This window comes from Osmerus mordax, chromosome 6, assembly GCF_038355195.1.
Source record: "Osmerus mordax isolate fOsmMor3 chromosome 6, fOsmMor3.pri, whole genome shotgun sequence".
Lineage (NCBI taxonomy): Eukaryota > Metazoa > Chordata > Actinopteri > Osmeriformes > Osmeridae > Osmerus > Osmerus mordax.
The window spans coordinates 2,464,253-2,482,601 of record NC_090055.1 but is presented as its reverse complement, the minus strand read 5'-3'; the positions used below and the strand labels follow the sequence as shown (position 1 = coordinate 2,482,601).

Here is an 18,349-nt window from a genome sequence, read left to right as displayed (position 1 = left end):
CACACTGCAATCAAAACAACTGAACAAGATGTGAGGAGCAGTCCACACACACACACCCCCACGCACACACACGCAACCCCCCCCCCCACACACACACCCCCACACACACACACCCCAACACACACACACGCGCACACTCCCCCCACACACACACACACATGCACACACCCCCACACACACGCACACACACCCCCATACCCCCACACACCCCCACACACACACACACCCCCACACACACTCACACACACACACTCACACACACCCCCATACCCCCACACACTCACACCCACACACACGCACACACACACACACACTCACTCACACACACACACACACTCACACAACCCTGAGCAGCATCAGTAAATCACGTTCTCGTCTCCTACACTTTTCTTCTCTTTCTCTCTTCTCTTTCTTTTACAGTGCGGTATGGAATGCTAGCTCAGGGTGGCTGGTGTTCACTGGAGCAGCCTCACTAGCAGCCTCTCACTCTTCCCATGTGTCTCCTATTAGCTACAGTCTACCAGAGAGAGAGGGAGAGAGAGGGAGAGAGAGGGAGAGAGAGAGGGGGGGGGATAGAGGAATAGGGAGAGATTGAGGGGAGAAATGAGAGGGGGTGGAGAGAGGAATTTGATAGTCTTTGTGTGGGTGTCTTCTATAAAACATTTTTTAGGAGGGGGACCCTGGCAGTACTCTATGTAGGCTTACATATGTGTTCTTACAGTCTCCATTGTGTCTAGGTACGACGTACAACGTTAGCAAAAAAAGAAGTAATTTATTTTCAGACTGTTTTTTCCTTCATTCGTTTCACAGGGGGGGGGGGGGGGGGGGATTTAAAATAAAAAGCTAAAAACGAACCAGCATACCATGAAAATGTAAAAACATAATAGAAAATAATATGTATATATAATTATATAATTATCATCAAACAGACATTACATCAACAATAATTATAACAATACTATTGATCATAAACATAACACGACTCTAAGTCGTTGGGCTCATGCATACTCATAGAACACCTCAGGTACAAACAAGGGGTTCGTTACTAAAAATAGATTAAAGGTTCCACCAGTTCAGAAGAAGCGCCTAGCTACATGCAATGACAGAAAAGAAAGACTCATGTACACATTCGTTCTGGCATAAAGGTATTTTACACATACTGTACTGCACTATATTGCTGCCCCCGCCTAATATACAGAGCACATTACAAAACAGACTGGAGTTGAACAACATACGCTAGGAAGCGCCGGAGTCTGGATCTAGGACACCGTACAGTAAACACAAGGACTGTGCGCAACATTTTCACTCCTCGCTCTCCGTCCCTCCCTCCATTCTTTAACCCCTTCCTCGCAGTCAGGTCAGTCCTATGATATGTGTCCAGTCCATGTTTTTCTTTTAAATCTTTCTTCATTGTTCAGTGCTTTCGTTCATTGTTTTGTTTTCGTTTTGCACATTATTCTCTCCTCTCTTCCGCTTTTCATCCTTGGACACGTCCCCCCTCTCTTTCCCTCCCTCACAAGGTCTTGTCACTCTCTTTCTTCAAGTGGCTGAAAGGAAAGAAAAGTACAAAGTATTGCACTATGGACGTCTCGTGCAGCATGGCAGACACACACACACACACACACACACACACAGACAGACAGACAAGCGACTACACACATAAACAAAGGCCCCATCTCCATCCCCCTCTCTCCAGTCAGGTGGCTGAGTGGTTAGGGAATCGGGCTAGTAATCTGAAGGTTGCCAGTTCGATTCCCGGCCGTGCAAAATGACGTGTCCTTGGGCAAGGCACTTCACCCTACTTGCCTCGGGGGAATGTCCCTGTACTTACCGTTAGTCGCTCTGAATAAGAGCGTCTGCTAAATGACTAAAAGTAAATGTAATGCCCTCCCTCACCCCCACTCTATTCCAACATCCAAAGTACCTGTAGTACTCGTCCTGGGTGAGGGAGTGGTGATGATGGTGGTGGATCCACTGCTGTTCCAGGGCCAGCCTCTGAATCTGCAGCTCAGCGCTCTGGGCCTGCTGCATGGCCTGTAGCTGATGGGCCGCAGACATGGGGCCAGAGAGAGAGGAGGGCTGGGGCAGCTCGCGGAACGGAGCGCCTGCGGGCCAGAGGAGAGAAGCAGGGGGAAAAGGACAGAGACAGGATGGAGGAGAGGAGCAGGGGGAAATGGACGGGGGAAGGACCGAGACAGGATGGAGGAGAGGAGCAGGGGGAAATGGACGGGGGAAGGACCGAGACAGGATGGAGGAGAGGAGCAGGGGGAAATGGACGGGGGAAGGACAGAGACAGGATGGAGGAGAGGAGCAGGGGAAATGGACGGGGGAAGGACCGAGACAGGATGGAGGAGAGGAGCAGGGGGAAAGGACGGGGGAAGGACAGAGACAGGATGGAGGAGAGGAGCAGGGGTATAAGGAGACAGGGGCAAACGAGTCAAATGAAAAAGTGATTTGACGATAGAAAGAGAGAGAACGGAGGTCAGCCATGACAGGAAGTTTGGTTGGAAAGAAGAGAGGAGAAGAGGGAACGAAAGAGGGAAAGAAAATATTAAATTTCAATTCCTCGGAAAGTTCCTATCCTTCCACAATTACTATAAAATACAATAACTTTAACTGTGTGAATTCCTGGATCAGCAGATTCAGATTTCACATTCTTCTCACCGAAGAGCTGTTGGCGTAGCACCTCGCTATCAGTGAGGGGGTGTGCCAGGATGGGGGTGCCCAGAGAGGCTCCGGGGTACGGCAGGCGTGCCAGGGGAGACCCCGAGGCCAGCGGGTCCATCAGGGGGTGCACCCCGCCCGCCGCTGGCGGCCAATGATGTAAGAGGAAATACAGGAAATATTTAATAGGAGTCACCATGCAACCGTGTCAAAAGAAAGAGGGCGGATTCATATGGGCAAATCCCTGTGTCACCTTCTGATGGATCGGTAATTGATTGCAATGCCTTGATAAGATATGGGTACTGGATTACTTGAGTACTTTATACAATGCTATGTGTAGCGTATGGGTGGCGTGGTTGTCTCAGCAGTGGGTACCTGTGTCTTGCTGGTGCAGGTGTAGGTGGGAGTGGATGTGTGAGTGCTGGTGATGGTGAGGCGTAACGTTCAACATCTGGAGACGCCCCAGATTCTCCCCTCCTCCTCCTCCTCCTCCTCCTCCTCCTCCACCACCACCTCCTCCTCCTGTTCCTCCTCCGCTTCCTCCTCCTCCTCCACCACTTGCCCCTCTTTCTCTCTCCCTCTCTTGTTCTCTCTCCCCACTGGCTGGCAGCCCCACTCTGTCTCTCTCCCTCTCTCTCTCTCTCTCCCTCTCCCCGCTCCTCTCTCTCTCCGAGGAGGCGGGCGAGCGAGTGGGAGTGGGGTAGGTCTCAGCGGGGGCGGCTGGACCCAGGGTGGGGGCGGGTGGGGGGTGAGAGTGGAGGGAGCTGGGGAAGGAGGGGTGGGGAGAGGGATGATGGTGGGATGAAGCGGGGTTGGAGGAGGAGGGCGGAGGGGGAGGAGCTGGAGGAGGGGCGGCGGGGGCCGGGGGAGGAGGAGCAGCGGTGGGTGTGGTTACAGGGTGGGTGGGGAGTGGGGGAGGGACTATGGAGGACGGGGGTGGGTTGGAGAGGGGCTGGGGGGCAGAGGGGTTGGGGGGTCGGCTCACAGGGGCTAGCCCCGGGTTCTGGAGAGGAGGTGGGGCTGGAGGGGCTGAAGGAGGGGGTGTGCCATAGAGTGACACCTCGCCGGCCCCCCCTCCTCCACCCCCTAACAGGAGGGAGTGGGCGTGTGCGTGTGCGTGGGCATGGGCGTGGGCGTGCGAGTGGGAGTGAGCGAGGGCAAGAGCCGTTTGGTCAGCCATGGAGACCGGCGGATACATCCTCTCCTCACTCTTAAACTCAAAGCCCGGCTTCATGCGGTCCCTGTGGGCTGCCATCGCATGAGGGAAGCCCATCCCTGCACCACCCATCCCCCCTGGCCCCGGCCCCCCAGGTACTCCCCCATGACCCCCCATGCCCCCGTGACCCCCCTCCAGACTACCCCCGTACAGGAACCCCAAGATGGCGGCTGCCGTGGCAGCGTCGGCGGGGAGGTGGTGAGGGTGGCCCAGGCCGGGGTTTTGGAACTGGGGGAGGAAGAAGGAAGGGTGGACGTGGGGGTGGGCGTGGGGGTGGGCGTGATGGTGAACGTGAGGGTGGTGGGCCTGCGCTCGGCTGGCCGCGCCCAGGGGAGACATGGCGTGCGGCCGCGCGTACTCGCTCAGGGTCCTCAGAGCAGGTGTATCAGGACCCAGGTAGGGACCCCCTAACCCGATCCCCAAGGCCCCTTGGTGACCCCCAACCACTGCCGACGCCCCTCCCATGGACGGGAGGAGGAGGGAGTGGGGGATGGAGTGAGAGAGGGAAGGATGAAGAGGGTGGGAGGGGTGCAGGTGAGCGTGGGGGTGGGGGTGGTGGTGCTGGGGGTGAGGGGGAGGGTGGGAGGCAGGGTTGCCAGAGGAAGAGGAGGAGGAGGATGAAGGGTCGAGGAGGATGGAGGAAGACGAGGGGAAGAAGAGGGAGGAGCCTTGGCGTGGCCCTCCTCCTACAGCGTTGTTGTTGTTGTTGTTGTCCTTCTGCTGCTGCAGAGGGAGGGGGGGAGAAGGGGGGAGAAAGGGAGGGACATAAATAGAGAGGGAGAGAAAAGAGAGGGAGAAAAAGAGAGGGAGAAATAGAGAGGGAGAAATAGAGAGGTAGAGAAAAAGAGAGGGAGAAATAGAGAGGGACAAATAGAGAGGGAGAGAAATAGAGAGGGAGAAAAAAAGAGAGGGAGAGAAATATTATCAATGCACACACGTCTGGTTATCATCATAATCAGCATCCTCATCATCATTACTTTCCTAAAATATACCAACTCTGATCCACAACAGGCTTACTTGTAGGTGTCTCTCCAGTTCTCTCTCTCTTTCCCGTTCCCTCTCTCGTTCCCTCTCTTTCTCTCGCAGGTCTCTGGCTCTCTGTTCCACCTCTCGACGGGCCCTCTCGATCACCTCGTTCCTCTTCTTCCACAGTTTGGATCCATCCAGCGGGACGAACAGAACATCGCTGCGAGCGCACGAGTTCCCACTGCCCCGGTCTAGAACCCTGTGGAACCTGACAACAGCACACACACCTCAGCGAGGAAGAACAATTCACACTCATGATCATGGTCATGAAGGAGAGACAGATTCGGTTTCTAATAATCAATATCAGATGCCCGGAAGAAGTTTCTGGCATTTTTTACTGTCTGGTTTAACGTATCGAGTAACAGGACATCCGCGTGGGGAATAGGTCCAGACGGAAGCTATGCTGTTACGACGAGACTAACATTGATCCCGTCTCACCTCGCGGACTGGCTGGCGTGGATCGGAACGTCCACGGGTTTCGGCTCAGGGGACGGGCTTCGCAACACCGGGGGCGGGCTCTCGCTCTCCTCCCGTTCCTCTATTGGTTCCTCCTTGATGACGGGCGGAGGGAGAGGGCCAGTAGACGAATCCGAATGCCCATCCCCAGGAAGTGTGGAGCTGGAGCTGGGAGTTGAAGTGCCGTTGTTGTTGCCAGGGTTGCCAAGAGATCCCTTGGAGGCATTAGGGGGCGAGAGGGAGTGGGAGTTGCTATTGCTGTTGTTGTTGGGTATGCCACTGCTACTATTGCTGTGGGCCAGGTTACTGCCACTGTTCCCATTGGGGTGGTAGGGGCCACTGAAGGGGGGGTGGCTGTTTAAGGTGCCGTGGTAGGAGGAGGGCCTACATCCTGGGGAACAGGTAGAGGACACGCCCGAACCAGGAAGTGGCATGTTCGCTCCGGAGGAGGGACCAGGAGGGAAAGATGGAAACCCTCCCATCTGATTGGTTGCGGTGCTGGACAAGGGCGAATGGGGGGTGGGAGGAGTCTGATTGGACGAGGGGTACTGCACCGGACGCGTGTGGTTTGGTCCCAGGCCCGAGGTGGGCGGCTGGGGTATAGAGGTCTGGGGGGGAGGGAGAGGAGGGGGAGGAGGTGGAGGGGGATAGGGAGCGTTCGGAGGATGCGAGTGGTGCGAGGACGACGAGGAGGAGGAAGGAGAGTGGGAGGGGGGTTGGGCGGGGCCTCCGCGGCTCTGATAAAGAGCTGCCTCTCGCAGGTTCGAGTCCCTCTCTCGGTCTCGGTCCCTGGCTGACTGGACCTGGTAGTGGGGGTGGGAGGGGTGGGAGGAATGGGGTCCACCGGGGTAGTCCCTCCCCAGGTTGGGGGTCATCCCGGGGGGGCTGGGGTACTCCCGTGGGGGGCCAGTGGAGGAGGCGGCACCAGGTGGGTAGTCTTTCCCTCCTGGAGGGGCGTACTCCCTGTGGAAGTGCTCTCCGCCGGAGGGAGGGGGCGGGGCCTGATCTATCGAGGGGGGGTATTCCCGGTTGGAGGGGTTTGGAGGGTGGGGGTGAGAGTGAGGTGGCAGGGAGGAGAGGGAGGGGTGAGTGGGGGTGCTTTGGGGTGAAGACGGGGGGTCTCGGGTTAGGATGGGGGTCACAGGTAACCCAGGTAACCCAGGTAACCCAGCGGCTGAGCCGGGGGGGTTACTCGGGGGCAGGGGGTTGTTTGAGTTGCTGTTCCCACCCACCTCTCTTGTCTGCCCCCCATATTCGCCCCACCTGCCCGCTTCCTTGTCTCTGGGGTGGCCTCCCCCAGGCCCCGTCCCATTGGCCCCAAAGTCTCTACTCTGGTTCTGATTGGGCAGAGAGAAATCCCTTCCTCCATCTCTCTCCCTGTCCCTCTCTCTATCTCTATCTCTGTCCCTAAACCCGGATCCAAATTCTCTCCCCCCGGGACCAATGGGTCCGTCTCTCCCAGGGGCCTGTGCTACCAGACCTGGGTACTCACGGTTCTGACTCCCCGCCAGAGAGCCAAACTCTCTGGCCTGCAGACCGTTGGGCCCCCCCATCCCCCCACTTGTGTTGTTGTTGTTTCCACCCCCACCGCTGCTGCCTACGCTGGCAGAGAACTCCCTGCTCATCTCCCTCCCTCCAAACTCGCCTCTGCCTCCCCTCTCCCGCTCTCCCGTCGCCCCCCTCTCTCTTTCCCCTCCCCCACCAGTGTACCTGGGCAGGTACTCCCTGTGGGGGTGGGGGTGAGGGTGGGGGAGGTAGGGGGGGCGCGAGGCGGAGGAGAGGCGGGAGGAGGGGGGGTTGTAGACGGAGGGAAGTTGCTGCTGCTGCACTGGGGGTTGGTGCTGCGGCTGGTGCGGGTGGTGGTTACCGGGGTAACGGGCGTAGCCCCAGCTACCCTGGCAACCGGTTGCCGTGCCACCCTGCCAGCTGGTGGGGCTATAGTGATGGGGGTGGGGTGAGGGCTGAGGCTGGGGCAAGGGGCTGGTTTGCGGTAACAGGGAAGGGGGCGTGGACTGGGTCTTGTCCATGAGTTTCTCGACCTTCTCCATCTTGTCTCTTTCTGATTTGGCCTCGACTGGGAGGTTCTGAACCCCCATCTCGAGAGGCTTCAGGGCGGGTGGAGGGGGCAGCGGTGGGGGAGGGGCGTGCGGAATATTGGGGTTGCCGTGGGGATAGTCTCCCCCGGAGACGGTTGTCTTGGTCATGCACTGAGCGTTGACTTTGGCGTTCATCCGACTGCCGCCGTGTCCTCCGTCACCGCCGTGTCCTCCGTCGCCTCCTCCGTACTCCACCTTCACCAGCTTGGAGTCCAGGGAGAAGTAGGACTTCCTGCCACTGTTGCCCTCGGCGACGCTGGAATCAGCCCCGCCACGGACAGAGGGAGTGAGGGCAGAGGAAGGGCAAGGGGCGGTAGGCGGCTTCAAAGCAGGACTGTCGTCCATCCTGCCGTCGCCGTCCCTCCTCTCCGCCTCTCCGCAAGACTCCTCCCCTCTCGCCTCTCTCGCAGTTCTTCTGTCCTCTCCCCCTGACTTCCCCACTCCTCCCCCTTTCCCCTTTTCACGTTCCCTCTCTCCTTGCTTGGGCGAATCAGGGCTGTCGGAGTCGGAGTCCAGGCTGGCCAATGGGGAGGCGGAGAGACTCGGAGAGGAGGAGCGGTTGTCCTGGTCTATGTCCCGCCCACTGCTTAGACTACTGCTGCTATTGGCCAGGCTCCCTACAACTGAGCTCCTGCTACCTTGGGATTGTCCATCCTCATTGTCACTCTCCCGTGATTGGCTTACAGCCGGGGGTGGGGGTGGGACAGTGGAGGGTGTGTTCTCGGTAGAATTAGTTGAAGCAGGGGGGGCTGTGGTTGGGGCGGCATCCTGTGAGGAAAGTGAAAATGTGATTTATTTGACACACGCCTGTGCAAATGTGTGTTACAGTCTGTTACAACTCTAGAGCATCGCTGTGGTAAATATGTGCCGTGCTCAAACAGTATCCAGTTGAATCACACCCTAGAGGAGTGATTACATTGAACTTGATGTACTTGACAGTAGACACAGTTGTTTTCCCTTCATGAGATTATATATTTTTGTTCAACTGACCTGGACTTTCTGCCTCTTCGGAGGAGGCACATGTTCCTCCCTTCACTCTCTGATGAGTCGTGACCTTGCGAACGGCGATTGAAGCGGTTTGCAGCCAACTCCTCGCCGGCGGCTCTTTGCTGAAAAGAAAGAACGGGTTTAAATTCTGCCGCAGTTCTGCTCCTAAGTCTGTTTTTAGAACAAAGAAGCGCACAGAAGACATCAAAGTACCGGAGAGATGACACACAAAGTGCACAAGTGTGTAAAACGCAGAAACAAACATCGTCGGCAGTGCAAAGGTACGTCTGTGCCAAATTGTGACTATGACTCACACACACACTCACACCACACAGGGCTTCATTAGGGCTTTGATCGATGAACAGTGATTGACAGACCCTTCTCTGTCTTAACTAAACCACACACTGAGTTAAGGGGTGAACGCAGGAGAGAGAGAGAGACAGAGAGAGGGGGAGAGAGAGAGAGACAGAGAGAGAGAGACAGAGAGAGACAGAGACAGAGAGAGAGAAAGAGAGACAGAGAGAGAGAGAGGGGGAGAGAGAGAGAGACAGAGAGAGGGGGAGAGAGAGAGAGAGAGAGAGAGAGAGAGAGAGAGAGAGAGAGAGAGAGAGAGAGAGAGAGAGAGAGAGAGAGAGAGAGAGAGAGAGAGAGAGAGAGAGAGAGAGAGAGAGAGAGAGAGAGAGAGAGAGAGAAAGAGAGAGAGAGACACGGAGGCGGTGGAGTCTAACCGTCTGCCTGTCGTTGCGTTCGGCTCGAGACGGGCTGGGGTGCGGGCGCCTGCCCCTCCTCTCCTCACTGCCCCCCCTCCTCCGCCCACTGCGCATGGGCATCTGAACCGACCAGGGGTGAAGGATGCAAGGAGGAGGAGAAGGAAAGGGGGATAAATTGGGGCGAGGGGGGGGGGGGGGATAAAGATTAGGTGAGATTAGTGAGATGATATAAAAAGATGATCAAAACATAACATGAATCAATACATGAGAAACAGAGAAATTAGGGCGTTGGAGTTATGGAAGGTAGAGAGAACATGAGAATAGCAGAGATAATTAGAAATAGGAACGTTGGGTCAAAAAAACACAATGGGGGGCAGATAAAACAATAAGAAATAAGACACAGACATTTTACATGGAGGTAGACAGGAAAATGTAAGAGAAAGGAGAGAAGAAGATCATCACAATAACGGCATTGGTAGTCATATCACACAGAATTATTGTTTTCATTCACCTCTAATATATAATAGGCTATCAACTTGAGATAATCTAATTCATATAATTTCAAAACCATTCACGATTTCACATTTAATAATGCCTTATGAGAACAGAAGGCAATTTCTTTGACACACACACACACACACACACACTAATGATGATAACAGTTCTTACTGATTCTTTGTGGGTTCTTGTCTTCATGGTCTGTCCTCTGCAATGTCCATTTCACCTCGCAGGCAACGGCAGAGGAAGTAGTGGTCTCTGTTCAGTCTGGAGATCACCACATCCAAGCTACCCAGACCTGCAGAGACAACAGCACAACCACGTCAAATCAAACTCTTCATCCAAGGTGTGTTCCAAGGTTGGTAAGGGCTCCCCCCCCGACCAAGAGATATGAATCTGAATCTGAATCTGAATGGGATTTATTCGCCATGAAAGTTTGCACAGACAAGGAATTTGCTTTGGCAGGAAGGTGCATACAATAAACATATACCTAAAATTTAAATATGTGGACTAACTATACTAAGGGTACATAAACTAGCTGTACTAAGTGGGATTAGAATAGAATTAAATATACAATAAAATAAAATATAAGTTGCCGTAAATTACAATATAAAAATACAAAAATTACCAAAAATACAAATGTACAAATGTAAAAATACAAATGACAAAGGTGCAACAAAAACACCACATCATATTTTCTAACTGTTGTTATCAGACCCGGTACAAAGCCTAGACAACATGCAAGGCTTCCCAGTGCCATACCCCCTTCCACCTCCATGACCACAAATCAAAACCTTCAGCCACATGTGGTTATCCTACAACCACTGCGTACGGCCAGCCAGCACACCCACATTAACTCAATCCCAAGCCTCCTCAGCCATTCATAAGGTCAACTGACTACGACACAGAGTTAGATAGGTGTCACTCAGCCATTCATAAGAGTAACTGACGTTAAAAACAGGAACTACAAAGGGCCTCGTTAATCCATTCATTCATGTTCCACTAAGAAACCTCATTCATATTAAATGAGGTTATAAATAGTACAGTTACACACAGGAAGAAATTAAAAGATATATTTAGATGAGTAGTCGCAAAGTAGTGGCACTGTTCGTGTACGGTACAAGCACGTTCAACTAAGTGGGCAGTAAACAACACATTCATTTTCAAGTTTATGTGTACGTGTGTTTGATTCATCACACATTCAGTACAGTAAATCCCACAGCACTACCTTCTGCAGTACATACAGATATGCATTAATCATTACTGAGTAGAGCATGCATTGACTTATTCATACACTCACAGCATTTATACCCTACATATACATACAGTGTACACTAAGTGATTAATGGCTGATGGGTACTTGGGCTTTACATTGAACACAAGGAGACAGACAGCCACAAGGAGGCTGAAAAATTAAAAATACAGCGCACACTACGGGCCTGTGGTCCAAACATTCAGTAATGAATTGTGCAGGCTACGGTCTGGTGAAATGTGTGGATCAACTTGTATTCACGGGCTACAGTTCCCGAAGACAGAGTATATTTACAGCGTGCAATGTCACAGGTGGCTGCTTCTCATTCATGTGTTCATTTGCAGGTTCCTGGCCAAGGTCTATAAACAACTACATTAGCAAACACAGCAACTTACACAGCAGAATATAGGGTATACTAATGGCATCAGATGGTCTCTTCCACTGTCTCGCTCTCTAACACACGACCTAAACTCACTCACTCCTATGTGTTTTGCTTGTTTCTCTGTCAAACACATGTACGTCAATAAAAATTAATACTACTAGGGATGCATAGCGGGCATAGCATGCCCCAAGCCACAGTCTGAGCAGAGACAGTTGTACAGCTTACATCACCGTCAAACAGGCACCGCAACCTTCTTTCTTCTTTCTTCTCCTGCGAATGTTATTGATACACATGCAGAAGCGACCGGGTACAGCTTTTCTACCTTCACCGAGAGAGCTACAACGGAATCGCCCGAACCGAGAGAATGAGCAACAGCTACACCGATAAAGCAGAAAGATTCACACATCTATGCGTTTTGTCGCGCACTCTATATTTTCATCCCCTGGATAAAGAAAACGGTTGAATAGAATGGCGATAGGCATTTTGCACCGCCTGTTCTCGTTGGAATGTGAGTGCGTGTGTTGACCGTTCTAACACACATATACCGGGGCATAAATTAGCCATAACGCACGAGCATGATCATTAACGCACAAAGGAAGGGGAGGGAGGACACAAGCGTGGCCAACAAGAAAAGCTAAAAATATAGACTGTGCATCCATTTTCCCCTCTCCTTACCTATAATATCCAGCGATGCGTGGCCCCTCTTTCACTCTCCCTTTCTTTCTCTGTGCCTCACGTTTCACATTGTACGTGGACCTACACAGGCTACACAGTGGCACAAGCTCCTATAAACAGAGCCCCGGCGCTGGATCATTTTGAAACGGTTCCGCAAATAATGCAGAATTCTCTCTCAAGTCGTTGCAGGAAAAACGGGGTGCCGCTGAAGACTGTACAAATTGATGCGTACGCTTGCCTTCCCCACCCCCTTCGCCCCTTTTCCTTTCTCCCCACTCCCCCTTCCTCCGTCAAGACGACTTGCACTTTTTTTTGCCGTCGGTACAGTCACAATTTTAACGGAGGGGCGAACAGGGGATGCACGTCGGGTAAGAGAAAGAGAGCGAGAGAGAGGGAGCTGGAGGAGGGCGTGATTTGCATATTCCTAAGGAAAGGGGGAGCGAGGAGAGGGGAGAAGGAGGGAGGGAGAAGGAAGAGGCGCAGAGAAGGCCAAAACTCTGAAGAGGGAGGGGAGACAGGGAGAGAAAGGTCTCTCTATTCTACCTCAACCCAAAACACGTTCACCTACACTGTGGTATACAGACCAACCTTCCTGTGAATAGCTACATCCACACATTCTCACAAGCTCTATAAAGAACAAGGAATATGATGGAATCTTCCAAACCTGTCCTTTGTTCACGTAGGCGAGGCCTAGACTATTTCTTATCCTAACAATATCACACCGTGCAACATCAAGGCCTTTATAAGCTAGATAAGCATATGGGCATACTCATTTAATGACAGATAACCCTAACTTTGTGTAGACTATATACATCCGCCCATTTAGGGCCATTCCAACGTAGCAGTTTTTCTTGTAAAAAGGCTATATATTTTGAGGCGAAGCATCTCCTTTTAATTTTTCCCTTTCCAACAAATGACTCCCTCCCCCCCTACACTCTGTCTCGTCTCTCCTGACAGTCGGGGAAAGCTTGCAACCGTGTGGCCAGTCAAGCGGCTCTGCAAAGCTCCCTCTCTCCATGTCGCTCCCTAGCCCCTTCACCCAGCCCCCTGTCCCGTCTCCTATTGTGTAGTAACCATAGTTACCGTGTTGAGGATCGGCAGAGTGCGCCTGCGCGCAGGGAACGGTTCAGGAAACCCTTCTCCTCCACTATCTGTGCGCGAGCGTGTAGCTTCACTCGACAACCACCGCAGCTCGCGCTCCCTCTGCTGCTACATTTGTAACTTGCAGTTGACAAAACTGCAACAGTGTATTCTCATGCAGCAACATATCACAAATGAATACGCACATGTGCATGGTGTAGGTAGGCTAAATGAATTAATAATTAGGTGAATATTACAATGTGAATATTACAACAAGCCTTCCCCGGTCACAACAGAAATGTCATGCAGAATAGAATAGCCCGTCTATTGAATGCTATTTAATCAACGTTGCATTTAAACATTGTATTGATTCTTAATCTATTCAGACACAAACAATACCTATAGTGACAAGTAGATACATATAGAACAGCACATAACCAGCGGTTAGGGAATTGGGTTAGTAATCAGAAGGTTGCCGGTTCGATTCCCTGCCAGGCAAAATGATGTTGTGTCCTTGGGCAAGGCACTTCACCCTACTTGCCTCGGGGGAATGTCCCTGTAAGTCGCTAAACGACTAAAATGTAAAATGTAGCAAAGGACTTATCTCTAAAATGCAGGAATAAATAGGCAGTTGTGATTGAAGTGAACATTGTAGTTACTCAGGTTTTTATTGAGTGCATGGCTTATATTAAGGTAACAGACATGATTATATAGCAAGCTATCAGGTCTGGTGAAGATATACTTCTGATTTCCCGGTATGGAACAAGAGAGGAGAAGCAGGATTGTAGCACTGTCATGAAGAAATAGTTGAACATGGGGGATGGAGGGATCGTGGGGAGAAGAGATAGAGAGAGATAAGGAACAAGTGGAGAACAGAAAGATGCTAGTTTGCGTAAAAACATACGCGGTCTCTGTTTTCTTTGTACAAGTCTTCTTGCAATCAACGCTAGAGCGGTTGAAACTGGTGGAGTCAACCATCAGAGCGCCTAGGTGATTTTAAAAGCTGATTGTTCTCAATCTATTTCTTAGTGGATCTGCGTGTATCCGTCTGGGCCTTCTAATTTGTGTTTAGGAGGTTTGAAAGTGATTATTTGTCGCTGTCAGCTGTGTGTCAGTAAGTCTGTCTGCCTGGTAGTCTGTCTGTTCCTGTGTCTGTGCTGCCCACTGATGCGTTGCGTGTCTGTGATGCAGTGTCGGTCCGCGCCCCCTAGGCCTCAGAGGGCGCTGGGGTTCCGGAAGTTGTGACCAGCGAAACGGGCCTGGTCCCCCAACTCCTCCTCAATCCTGACAGTGGGGGAGGAGGGGGGGGAGGAACGGGGGAGGAGGGGAGGGGGGGAGGAACGGGGGAGGAGGAGGAGGGGGGGGGTGGCGGCAGAGAGACACAGGGAGACGGGATGAAGGAAAGAAAAGATGATCAGAAAAACATTTCACAGTTTTCCTGACACTAAGGGACTAGATGGACACTGACCTCATGAGCTGGTTGTATTTAGCCAGACGCTCAGATCTACAGGGAGCTCCAGTCTTGATCTGACAGAACAGACACAAACAATATCGTGACACAAACACCCATACTCATTGTACAGACATTGGAAAGGTTTTGAGAAAATGTGTGTGTGTGTGCGTGTATGTGTGCGCGTGTGTGTGCGCGCGTGTGCGTGTATGTGTGCGCGTGTGTGTGCGCGCGTGTGCGTGTATGTGCGCGCGTGTGTGGATGTGTGCGCGTGTGTGTGTGTCTACCTGTCCAGTGCAGAGCCCCACCACCAGGTCAGCGATGAAGGTGTCCTCCGTCTCCCCTGAGCGATGGCTAACCATCACCCCCCAGCCGTTCTCCTGGGCCAGCTTACACCTGGGACACACAGGGAACAGGCTACGCTTACGCCACAGCAGCGAGCCTGCCTGCTCAGTCCGACAGACCTTTCCCCTCACTGGGATCCCGGGACCCCTGACTCGCAAGGTGACTCCTTACCCCCTGCGCCAACGAATATCTAGCTGTTTGCTGGCGCGGGTGGGCTGTATATACACTCGAGGAGTGAGTTCATCAATCCACATCGGCCACACTTAATCACACGCCCGCACGGTTTTCACGTGGCTTACTCACGCCTTTATGGACTCTGTGACTGAGCCTATCTGATTGACTTTGAGCAGCAGGCAGTTGCAGGCCCTCTCCTCCAGGGCGCGCTCTATCCTGCGGGGGTTGGTGACGGTCAGATCGTCTCCCACCACCTAGATAAACCACAGAACAACAACACACGTCGTCCCTTTAGATACTGGGCTGCGCAGGCGATATCGCCCTCCGGCACTGAAGGCCGGCCAATCGAACGGAAGGATTGATGGAGGGCGTGGCAAATGGAAAGGGGGGGGCTGACTTCTGTCTCACCTGGATGCCCACTGAGGCTGTGAGCTGAGTCCAAGCTGGCCAGTCATCCTGGTCGAAAGGATCCTCAATGGACACAACTGGGAGAAGGAGAAGAGGGGTTATGTGGGGTTTGTGTAGCAGTAAATTGTTAATAGTTCAATGATGTGTTTGACTTCTCACCCCTCTCTTTGACCGCTGGCCAGCAGTTCAAACACACACACACACACACACAAGTGGTAAGCACCAGTGGTAGCGAAAGAGCTACGTGGAAGGAGCTCCCGTCTTGCCAAATGTGCACTGTAGCGCATAATTAAAATCTCCTTAACGGGCCCCAAGTGTCGGAAGGTGGAAATGGGGATTGAGGAGGAGCAGTCCAGCTCTCTCTCTCTCCAGCTCTCTCTCTCCATCCCTCTTTATCTCTCCCCCCCCCTCTCCCCCCCCCCTCTCTCTCTGTGAGGGAAGTGGTAGCAGGTATGTGATGGGACGGCACGTCCATTCAGAGGTAATAATTGAAACACCCGTTAACAGAGTCACCCTGTCCCTCTGAGCCCATCTCCTGGGACCAGAAGAGTGTGTCCTGCTCTAACCAGGACACACACACACACACAGAGACATGTGCACACCCACACACACACCTGGGTAGTTGTTGACGAAGCCCTGGTAGATGTCAGACAGCTCCTGGGCTCTGATGAGGCGTCTGGCGTCGGGCGGCGACTTGAAGTCCAGGTCGTACTTCCCCTCGATGAAGAACTCAGAGGCGGCCACGTCCATCCCGATCACTACCTTGTCGGTGAAGCCGGCCTTCTCTATGGCCGTCTTGATTAGCTCCAGGGCTGCAGGGCAAAGACGGGCCGCAGAGGAGGGCTCTCAAGACACAATAAGCTGACTCTGAACTGACAGCCTGTCAACGATGTGTACCTAGCTACCTACACCCATACAGCCTATGTCTTGAACTGCATTGGCTATGGCATGGATACGGTTTACTCACAGTATAGTTGATAACCCCTCAGCTAAGTATTTCTACGTCAATGAACCATAACCTCAGATTTCGGAAATTGGTTTTATTTAGTGGTGATTTCTATACTGACATGTCTTACGCAAGAATCCAGGTGACTATCCAGGTGTCTATCCAGGTGTCTAATCCAGGTGTCTAATCCAGGTGTCTAATCCAGGTGTCTAATCCAGATGTCTCAATGGGAGTCAGGTGGCTGAGCGGTTAGGGAATCGGGCTAGTAATCAGAAGGTTGCTGGTTCGATTCCCCAGCCGTGCAAAATGATGGTGTGCCCTTGGGCCAAGCACTTCACCCTACTTGCCTCCGGGGGAATGTCCCTGTACTTACTGTAAGTCGCTCTGGATAAGAGCGTCTGATAAATGACTAAATGTAAATGTCTACAGTGGCATAGGTGTGTCCACTGCTCAGTCCATTACCTTCACTGTTCTCCAGGATGTTGGGTGCGAAACCCCCCTCGTCCCCCACGTTGGTCGCGTCCTGGCCGTACTTCTCTTTGATGACACCCCTGAGGGTTTGGTAAAGCTCCGCCCCCACACGCAAGGCATCACGGAAAGACTCCGCCCCAACAGGAAGTACCATAAATTCCTGCATGGCCAGTTTATTACCAGCATGGGAGCCCCCGTTGATCACATTAAATGCCTGAAGGAGAGAAATACGAGTGGAACTAGGGAAGAGACTCCATTCAAGACAAAAATGGGAAAATACAAAATACTTGTATATATAAATAATAATGACGAAAAAAAAAATAATAATAATAATGACGAAAGGGTGCAGATTCGATGCTTGGGAACTTACAGGAACAGGAAGAACCAACTCTGTGTTTCCTGCCAGGTCGGCAATATGACGGTACAGGGGCACGCCTTTCTCTGAGGCACCAGCTTTGCATATGGCCAGTGACACGCCAAGAATAGCGTTGGCCCCAAACTGAGCTGTGGGGATAATATCACAAACAAATTGCGCGTTTTACACAAAGTTGTGCACTTTTGTGGTTTACATGGGTCACCGGCGTGACTGTAGTTACCTACATTTGTTCTCAGTGCCGTCCATCTCGATCATCATGTTGTCCAGTTTCTCTTGCTCCACGACATTAATACCCTGGAACACACAACATTTCAGAGAATGGCGATGACAGACATACATATCTCTCTCTCTCTCTTGCACACAAACAACCACACACTCACAAGCGAAACACTTACTGACTGGATGAGGGCAGGCCCAATGGTGTCATTGACGTGTCCAACAGCCTTGAGCACACCTTAGAATTAAAGAAGAGGCAAAGTGTAAGTAGAGTAGCACCCCCCCACTACACACACACACACACACACACCTTCCTCATGCCTCACCTTTGCCCTTGTAGCGGTTCTTGTCTCCATCTCTCAGCTCCAGGGCCTCATAGATGCCTGTAGAAGCGCCACTAGGAACAGCTGCCCTGAACACGCCTGCAGAAGCCACATTTATGGGTCGGTACACCGGTATTTATAAAAAAGTACCACACACACATATACTGTACACAAAGAGTCAATACACACATCCACAAATGTGTGTGTCCGCAAAATCAAACCTTTTTCTGTGTGCAAGTCCACTTCTACTGTAGGGTTTCCCCTGGAATCCAGGATTTCCCTAGCAACAATGTTCACTATCGACATCCTGAAAAAACATTATGACCCTGAAGCATCGTTTGAATGTTGACAAACATGCACACGCTTATTTCTTTCTGTTTTGGATCTAACACATCCCTGATTTATTCTGACATGGCTAACGACGTTAACTGCTAATATCATAATAATAATAATGATAGGGACTCAGAAAGGAATTGTAGCAAATTACTGAATAATTTAAACCTTGAGAAATGTTGAATATTCTGGAATGGCGATGAGAGACAGAGCAAAATGACCTCTAATATGTGTCCTAATCATCAAATGAGATACCAGCAGTATA

At 52.0% G+C, this 18,349-nt stretch overlaps 2 protein-coding genes across 2 annotated transcripts; both read right to left on the bottom strand.

Annotated features, from left to right (window-relative positions):
- Positions 1 to 752: 752 nt before the first annotated feature.
- On the bottom strand, positions 753 to 11,983 carry atn1 (atrophin 1). Its single transcript, XM_067237259.1, is given in 11 exon segments — positions 753 to 1,547; positions 1,925 to 2,105; positions 2,665 to 2,808; positions 3,040 to 4,603; positions 4,898 to 5,114; positions 5,345 to 8,226; positions 8,449 to 8,486; positions 8,489 to 8,567; positions 9,174 to 9,275; positions 9,825 to 9,951; positions 11,963 to 11,983. Coding segments are annotated over 10 exon segments (5,268 nt in total). The 5' UTR covers positions 9,852 to 9,951; positions 11,963 to 11,983; the 3' UTR covers positions 753 to 1,513.
- A 1,704-nt stretch (positions 11,984 to 13,687) lies between these two features.
- Positions 13,688 to 18,057, bottom strand: LOC136943800 (gamma-enolase-like). The gene is made up of 12 exons (XM_067237261.1): positions 17,973 to 18,057; positions 17,755 to 17,850; positions 17,608 to 17,666; positions 17,437 to 17,506; positions 17,207 to 17,340; positions 16,828 to 17,050; positions 16,034 to 16,231; positions 15,420 to 15,496; positions 15,141 to 15,265; positions 14,780 to 14,888; positions 14,511 to 14,569; positions 13,688 to 14,326 (listed from the first exon to the last, which is right to left on the bottom strand). Exons 1-12 carry the CDS (start codon positions 18,055 to 18,057, stop codon positions 14,257 to 14,259), a joined length of 1,305 nt encoding a protein of 434 aa, XP_067093362.1. The 3' UTR covers positions 13,688 to 14,256.
- Positions 18,058 to 18,349: the final 292 nt, after the last annotated feature.